Consider the following 9447-nt stretch of genomic DNA (forward strand, 5'->3'; position numbering starts at 1 on the left):
AATTAATTGGTAAAGAAAGAAAAATATATTTTTACTACAGAAAATTGAGATTTAAGTTCAAATGCATGGTTAAAAAAATTACCATCTATCACATTCACCTTTTATCCTAGAGTTGGTGCTAATCTAATGCAAAATAGTGGATCAATACGTAATATTCCAAAATAAAAGTTTAGAGCATTAGGCTCAGAGATAATCTACTTGAATTCAATGCAAACATAGCAACGCCAAATGAAGTAGATGTAGCCTCTGGGCTGGAAGGGAGAAAATTATCTTCATGTTTCCCCGGGATAATCAAGTCATTGCACAGAAAACATTATGATTGACAAGCAAATGTAACATTTTTAATGTAATTATGAGAAGTTTGTATCTGCCTTTTACTACATATAGATATGTGCACAGAACTACCTTAGTAAATTGAGTTAACACTGAGCCATCTATTAAAAATAGGATTAGTCCATTAAACTACATACTGCCATTCTTATTACTCTCTCATTTAGAAGGAAAGCAAGGCTTCATTAGTAAATATTTAATACTGTTCTCTAAAATAAAAACACAATAATGTGACCCACCTCCCAATCCTGGTCGCAGACGATTGTCATAACCATCGAGGAGTCGGTCCAAAATCCTGGTGAAGACTGTAGTATTGTCTTTAAGTTCATCTTGTAATGAGGGTTGTCCATAGCTGAAAAAAAAGCATAAATGCAGGTATTAATCTAAATTATACATTTCTATTAAAACCTTTTTCCGAATAAACCCTTCCCTGGATATTCCTACCTTCTTTTCTATTGAATCTTAATTTGAAAATTCCCTTTGGTAAAGTAAAAAAAAAAAAAAAAAAAAAGTAAGATTTTAATTTTTACCATTTTCTCATATTTGTTCTCACAGATGGTAAGTTCTTTATTCTATTATTTCTTCTATGTAAGCAAAATAACACTAAATGTGTTTTGTCTCTTTACATGTATAAATTTCAGCACATATACAATGCTATAATGCATGTTTTCTCTGGGCAAGCAAGAATGTTAATGCATGCTAGGGAGAGAAAAAAAATCTGGCAAACCTCTTCCAAAATTAAAAAAAAATGTATCTATGAGCTATCAAATTAATAGTTTTGTTTTCATTTAATTAACATGCAGCATTAGTCTAAGATTTCACCTACCAACATAACCTTCCTTCAATCCACTTTATATATATATGTATATATATATATATATATATATATACATACATATATATATATATATATATATATATACATATATATATATAAATTTGTCCTGATGTTCTCTCAGGGTATTTAGATGAGACAAATAGTTAAAACTTCTTTCTTAGGATAATTATAGTTTCAAGTCAGTGTGTAATTTCCATTCCCCTAAGGTTTATGAACCAATTTTTGTGACGTGTCTATTTAAAACTCTAATTGAATTTGTATCATTTCTGTCTTAAAAGTAAAAGATACCTTGCAAAAGATATGTTCCAATATTCTTAATTTATGGTTTAGTAAACTGTAGTGTGGGATTAGATTTTGTTTAAGAAAACACAGCTATTTGTGAGCAGAGCTTAAACTCGAACTCAGTTTTCTTCAACTTTTAGTCTAAAACTCTAATTCTATTCTTCTATCCTGGAGTAATTGTTTCTATTTAAATCTTTTCATTTGCAAGTATAGTTCCTACCCCTTACCATTAATCTTTGAGTTTCAACCACATAGTGACCACAGTTCAAATATTGTGTATTTCTTATATTAATCACATTATCATTTTTGCTCATTGAATCATATTCTATGTAATGATTAGGATGACACCTCCAAAAGCCTTTGAGAGAAGAGTTTTCTATCTTAGGGTGGATCACACTCACTGATATATTTCAATAATAGCTCTGACCTTGAGTACAAGAAAAACGAGTTCAGAATGTAAACTAAGAAACACCACAAAAATATCACTTTCATGCTTTCAACTTAATATGCTTTCAGCTTCACTCTTGTGTGTTTATATTACTGCTCAATGTAAAAAATTAGTAATTGAAACCAGGATACACTTATTTGACCGGAACAAGAAATATAATCAAAGTAACATTTCAAAAACAAAGACTATTTTTTAAAAGGTAATTAATTTTATATTGGCAAAATTCAATGGACATTTTTCTGATAAAATTTGAATTTAATAAAGCTATTAAAACTAAAAGCTCTTCATGATATTAAATATATGAAATATACCTCTATGAAACAATTTTTCATTCTCCTAAATTCAACATTATACCATATAGATTGAGAGTTTACTCTCCTTTGGCAAAATTAAACATCTTACTAGTTTTTTAAATCAAATTTTTACTGAGCTCTGTGTCTTCCAGGGTGTCTCATTAGTAGATAACACCAATAAAGCAAAAATAGTTGTCTGAATGCAATTATTTATAAAAACTCGTCACAAAACGAACTGCCATGTATGCATCTTTCAAGGATATTGGAAGGTCATCTTGATAAAGGTGGAAAAGAAATGCTAGTACACTTTAAGTTGTGAGGAAGGCCTGATCAAGGGGTCTAAGGAAGAAAGCATGAAATAAGAAGGGGGAAAGATGAGATGGGGTGACGTGACAGAGCACAATTAGATTGTTGATAGGATTCCTAGAATATGCGGTTGTCTATTACATTTTCCTGCATTTTCTTTGTGTTTAAGCTTATATCAAATTCAGGAAATGTTTTTATTTCTGGTTTTATCTTACAAATGCCATTTCCAGCAATTGTATTCATTGTCATACAAAAGCCAAAAGAGACTTTCCTTCCCTCCCAGAAAACTAGTTCTGCTATCCCAACTGGAATAGTAATCTTTATTTCATGGGATTTTTCTAATCAGGTTATTCTTTTATCTCTACTTCTAATTTACCATGTCCAGTTGTAATTGTCAGAAAATAACCCCAGGATAAAGAACAAGATTATGTATTGCTCTTAAACACTTATGCCAATGTAAGGTTTCCTAAACTGAAAATATAATTCAAAAAGAAATGTCAGTTACAGTACCTGATTTTGATTCCATATGAACCACTATATAATAAAACGCTGTGCACTAACTCCATCTACAGGTCATTACAATAGTAACACTTCTTATAATTTTTCAAAAGCAATGAATAACATTTAACTCCTCAGATTAAGAGTATCTGGTTATAGTGAATCTCCTCATTATCTGGTAAGTCATTATTTACCATACACAATAGCAGAAAATAAAAACAGACAACTTCCCAACTCAAAAAATCCTCCTAAATTCATATCTTTCCAGCTAGTGCTTCTCTCTGCCTTAATTCATGAGAGTTCACTTTCCATTACATTTTGAAGAACCTTAGGTGTTTATAATACGTCTAAAACGTTCTTATGGGCCATAGGAGTAGACTATGCAAGAAATATAAAAGCAGATAAAGAAAAATCTCTAGTTCTTCTTGGTTCTTTGGTCATTTATATCATTGCTTCTATAATGTGTTTATATGCTTGATTTGATCACTAGTAAATATTTTGAATATGGTTAAGCACATTATTAAATTTTTATCATAACTCGTCTCCATAGCAGTTACGCTTAAATGGGAAAGTTCAATTTTACTTAATGTTCTCAAATAGTTGTTTGGCATATTCTACCTCAATCGATTACACAAATAATGGTTTCAAAACAATATGCACATGCATTTATAGAGACGTATGACTTTCAAATTACAAATATTTTAAACTTCCCACTTTCATATAGTCACAAGTTACTCTATGATCTTTACAACTGGCTAGAAATTTTCTTGTTGGAAAATCAACTCACATAGTACACAGACATTAATTGGAGTAACTTTTTCTATGAATTAGGAAACAACTTATTTTGTTCAGTTACAACTGAACAGTAAAAAGTTCAATTTAAGATTTAAATGTTGAATGAATACATTCCTTTAACAAAAGCGTGTTAAGTGTATTCTAACTATCACGCAAATAAGATGATTATTTTTTCATACTGCTCTTCTTTATTCTTAGTTGGAATTTTATTGCAGTTAAGTTTTTTTGGATTCCCTTAGTCATGAATTCATCCAAGGACAATTTTCTTCCCCCTGAAAGAATAAACAAAAAGTTACAGAAATTCTCATGCAGATTTAAAATAAAGTGCCCCCACCTTCTTCCAGTCAATGTGCTCAGAAGGAGGGTCCAGGCCCAAAGATAGTCAGAGAGACCCGGACTTTTCTTCATCGCGGGCTTGTGCAGCTGAAAAGTAGAACAAGTAGAGATCAATGTCTCTTGCAAGAAACATCAGGTTATAACCACTAGGGCTGACTGAGGCAGTTCAGATGAATGCTTTGAAGTCAGGAAATGACCTCACTGGGATATGACACCTCATTGGAAGCAATGGAAACCTGGACCATCCATTCTCCACTTTCCCTTCCATTTCTCCATTCAGAAATATATCAGTGCCTTAATTTCTCCTGTAAAAGAATACAAGTTGAAATCCTTTCAGGTGACAATACTGCTCAACATGAAAACTGTGAGTTTTTTTTTCCTCCAGGTTTTATATTTCTAATATAGTTTGAATTACTCTCTTCTTGTTGTTTATCATTTGAGAATATTGACCTTTCTGATTTGAGTTTCCACGCCTGAACTGTGCATTGAAATTTGTAAGCTGGTGTCTATAATGGGGAGAACATGCTTAGGAACTGAAATGGGGTTGGTTAATATGCTTCAATGACTGACTTCATCTTTGAATTCTGGATTTACCTTGGTTTCGGAAGCAACTGTATTTATCTTAAAAAAAACAACAACATAAGAAACACACTGTTGAATGCTGAAGTCGTGCTTATATTCTCTGCCTATGATTGCCTTGTTAAATATGCTCACTAATGCTTCTGTGAGGCTAAAGGACACACTTTACAGTCAAGCCATGTGCTAATCTCTCTCATACACACAAACCACACTCACATAAATGCATACAAACATGCCCACACATATCTTTTAAGCCCTCTTGAATTCTGCCAGGTTGCTGCTAGAAAATGTTTCATCTCAGACAGATGGGAGCTAGAGTGCTTTGCTTTGCATGAATAAGGGAATCTTTTTTTCCCTCTTAGGTAAAGTGCAATCAATCACCATCTGATTGTCGAATTTTAGACTTGATAGTGGGATGCTGGAGGAAAGGAGGAGTATGGAAAGCTTAGAGAATTTTGAAAAACTAGGACCTATTTGTGGAGATGATTTTTAAAAATCAGTGCACTACCTGGGTAAGAGCAGATGTGGCAACACTTTATTTAATTTGCTACAATTAATGGCAGCTATAACATGAGAAATGTTAGAGGTATTTATTAGTCCTTCCCTGAATCTATACTCCTTAGTACCGTGAGTGATTCATGGATTGCATGTCTTTTAAAGCATGTTTTTTATTAAGCACTGTATAGTTTAATGTGGTATGCCTTTAAGTACATCTACACAAATGCTTTCCACACTCTTGGGGATCATTTATATCAGTAAAAACCATTACAAACAGGCATGTAAGCAATGAAACATAATTAATGTGTTTAGAGTGAAATGGTCTAGATCTAGAGATAAGAGCTGTGAGCTTCATAGTTTCTACTTAATTTAGTCACTGATTTTGGCACAGATGACAAGAATTATTGGATAAATATCATTATGTTAAAATATTGCATCTAAATTGCACAGTTATAATTCATTCTTGCATTAATCTTCAACATTTGTTATGAAGGAAAAACAATTTCTCTTATCCATTAATAATTGTTAGCCTTTGTAAAATAAAAAAAATTTAAAAAAAGGTGATTCCCAAAGGGGTAAATGAAACAAAACAAATCCCAAGGCATGGTACCATAGCTTTTTGTCCTCCTCTGGCATTTTAAAGAGAAAAACAAACCTATCATGGCACTTGAGTTGTTGAGTAAGAAAGTTTCTTGCAAATACAAACATAATAGTTTAAAAGAAATGCTAAGCTGCCTCCTTACCCTTTTCCACCTTCAACCTCCCCCCTGCCAAACACACACCCTCCAAACACCTATATCCCGCACCACCCATATCAAATGATAAGTTGAGTTTTTTATGTTCAGAACCAGAGAGACCCCTACACCAGAGGGCATTTTAGCAGCGTCCACTAGAAAGGAGAAAAGAGGCATTTTTGCAGCCAGAATGAGAAAGTGCCTTCCCAAGGATGGAACATTAACACAGGTTTTCTGTCCCAGCATCTTAACTTTAAACGATGCCCCCCAAAGCCCCTCCCCACCTCATCCCAGCTCCCTCTTGAAAAAAAAAAAAAAATCAAAACAACATGTCACCACCCACCCCGCGGAATAAATTCATATCTGCCTAAGAAAAGAAGGAAAGACAAGAAGAGGTACGGGGGGGGGGATAATGCTTCTATATCGCTGCGGTTTTCACCCTGAAAGAAAAACATTCGTTGTTTCTACCTGCTATGGGATCAGGCTCTTGTCCTGTTCCCTCTTTCTCTTTTTTTTTTTCTCTAGCATTCCCGTCTCTCCAGCTAGGAAAAGCCACGTTCAAGGCTGTGCGTGTAGCGGTCCGAAGCCGCACTTACCTCGGGCCCCCTCTGGGCACAGGATCGCTCAAGACCCGGGAAAAGTGTGCGAGAGAAAATCGCGGAGAACCTGGAGCCAGCGCGAGTCCGCGAGTCCCGGCGCGCCGGGAGCGGAGGGGCGTCCTCGCTCTGCCTCTCACTCACTCGGTCTGAGCCATCATGGACTCTGCGTGCTCCTTTGCTGAAGATTTCACACCCAAATTTGCTTCCCGGTATCCGATCTGCAGCTATACAACAAAAGATTTCTCTTTACCAAGACAGTAGTAATACGTCCCAGGGCAAACCGGATGTGAAATAGGCGGTGACTTCATGCCAGAGAGATTTTATTTTAGAAAGGAAGGTGGTACCAGCCTCTGGATCTGGAGACCAATCCGCCCATTTTTTATATGCAGCACAATTTAACTTGCATCGCTCTGGCCCTAATCCCCTTCTCTCTGGCTGCAGACTCAAATCCTTCCACAATCTGCTGCAAGCTTTCCCTTTTTTTGTGGGGAGTAGAGATGAGGGAGGAAAGGGTAGCAAGGGTGAGAGGCGTAGGGACTCCACTCAGTACCTTTTCACACTTCCAATTCATGAACACTGTTTTAAGGTGTGCCCATCAAAAAAAAAAAAAAGACAGCTGATAAGTATAACTAGTCCAGCTTTGATCAAAGATTCAACCACTGCATGCACATGAATGAGTGCAGGGAGCTAGCTGCAGGGTTGCACATGTGGAGAGCCGCTGTCCTCTCGCCTGCCTCCCTCGCACGCACTCCCACACACATGTCTGAGTCCCTGTGTCTTGCAGAGTCACGAATGATGAGGGATGGCGGGGAAGAGTTCTGGCCAGTAGGGAATTGGCCACCGGGCTTCTCGAGGCTTTTTGCACTTTCACAGGTTGTGAGCGCTGTCCACCCCACCTTCGTCTGTAGCTTAGAAGACAGCAAGAAACGCGCTCCGGAACCGGGTTTTCAACCTCTGGAGGCAACTGTTTGCCTGTTTACGTTATGTAGGAGAAAACACAAGCTCCTTTAAATAAGAATTGTGCTGGGTTCCCGGGGCGAGGAGTATTTAACTTTAAATAAATCACCCAGATCATTTCTAGGTTTGAGAGTCATATCTCCATTTCCGGAATCATTGCCTTGCCTCGAACTCCATCATTCTCCGGATTGGGAAAATGGGAGAGGGGGAGGAGAGAAAATTAACAAGATTTTCAGAAGTCAGGACAAAACCGTCTTCTACTTTTTTTTTAATTAATTAATTTTTTTCCCCTCTGCCCTCTTCTATTACCCTCCCTGGTGGCTCTCCACCCACGAGTAATTATACACTTAGGGAAGGAGGGTGTGTTCCAACATCAGTCTAACTAAATCTCCAAGGAACTAGGGGCGACTGTAGTTCTCTCTTCGGATTTTGTGAATGGGTGTTTGTAGCAGAGAGGAGATGGGTACTGTCTTCCTGGGAGTGCTTTCTGAAACGATCTGAAACTCTGGGAGCTGTCCCTTCAGCACTTGCACACGACTAGGTAGGTAGCACACTGAAATGGTGGGGTGCCTCCATGTAATGCTTCTGGTGAGTAAGGTCCGAACTTTGATGAGCTCCCTAATCATTTTGTCCAAGAAGACTTCTAGCAGGGGAGACGTTTTGGATAGGGGCGGAGCTTGGCCAAGTGAAATAAAAAACCTAAATGGTCAGTCTATACCACTCATGGCTTTATGATGCTATAAACGTTCCTTGACCCTGTGCTGCAATACAATCAGCTTACATAGTTACAACTTAAGACAGGTGATTGAGATGATCAGGAATATAAAATTGAAGACCACCTTCCGCAACCGGCTTTGTTATCTTGAGTTTTGAACGGGAAATGTTGCTGGGAAATGATTTTAGAAATAAATCTTTAAGGAAGGGAAATTTAAAGATCATTTTATGTTGCCTCCTCTGTTCAGACACAACAAAGGTCAATGTACTCTTAAAGGTATCCTTTGAGGCTCATCATAGCTTCCCTATGTGATATTACTCAATTTTTTAAAATTTATTTGTGTGCTTATCCATTAATCATGTATTGATTGAGCAGTTTACTAAGATTTTGAAAGCCTGGGTTAACAATTAGAAAACACTATTTTCTTACCTGACAATATATAATGCAATTCCATGGTTATGTTTTGATTCAGCAAAGACTGATAGTCCCAGAAATGTAATCTTTTCATCTTTTTTTCTTTTTCCCTCCTGGTAAAATTGTCACAGCTCCTTCTACTCTTCTACACTGTTTTGCAAATGGGAATGACTTTCTATCCTATATCTAATGCCACACAACCAATCACTCTACTGCTTATGGTTTTTTTTCCCAAGCACAGTTACTGAAACATTATCATTTGCACAATAATCACATTGAGAACAATGCCAATGATATCTTTCTTCAGACTGAAAGTATTATGTGACAATTGTGCAGCATTTCCATACATTTTAAAACAAATAAATATTTATAAATAATTATTGGGTTTATCTTAAAAATACAGTGCACATATGGAAATGGAAATGTCCATACTATGAGTTTCTATTTAAAATACAACACTCACGTGGGGGCACCTGGGTGGCTCAGTCAGTTAAGTGTCTGACTTCAGCTTGGGTCATGATCTCGCAGTTTGTGAGTTTGAGCCCCGCATCAGGTTCTGTGCTGACAGCTCAGAGCCTGGAGCCTGCTTCAGATTCTGTGTCTTTCCCTCTCTCTGCCCATGCTCTGTTTCTCTGTCTCTCAATAATAAATAAATGTTAATTTTTTTTTAAATACAACACTCACAGGGCAGTTTTTACTAGATGATATTTGTATAATTTGCTTTTGGGCATATATGTTTTTAATAAATGAATTTAATAAATAAATTGTAGCCATTTAAGTGTTGAAAATTTGACTACTCCAAAAACAGCAATTGCAACTCTAGAT

At 36.3% G+C, this 9447-nt stretch overlaps 1 protein-coding gene across 1 annotated transcript in view; it reads right to left on the bottom strand.

Annotated features, from left to right (window-relative positions):
* The window catches only part of GABRA1 (gamma-aminobutyric acid type A receptor subunit alpha1), a 65617-nt gene extending 58601 nt beyond the window's left edge, over positions 1 to 7016 (bottom strand). The window contains exons 1-3 of the mRNA XM_030328019.1: positions 6534 to 7016; positions 4125 to 4213; positions 570 to 682 (exon numbers count right to left, since the gene is read on the bottom strand). Coding sequence (XP_030183879.1) covers positions 570 to 682; positions 4125 to 4198 — 187 coding nt within the window. The 5' untranslated portion in view covers positions 4199 to 4213; positions 6534 to 7016. The remainder of the gene's footprint in view (positions 1 to 569; positions 683 to 4124; positions 4214 to 6533) is intronic.
* Between the last annotated feature and the right edge of the window lie 2431 nt (positions 7017 to 9447).

The sequence above is a fragment of the Lynx canadensis genome, chromosome A1 (genome assembly GCF_007474595.2).
Source record: "Lynx canadensis isolate LIC74 chromosome A1, mLynCan4.pri.v2, whole genome shotgun sequence".
NCBI classification, from domain to species: Eukaryota; Metazoa; Chordata; class Mammalia; order Carnivora; family Felidae; genus Lynx; species Lynx canadensis.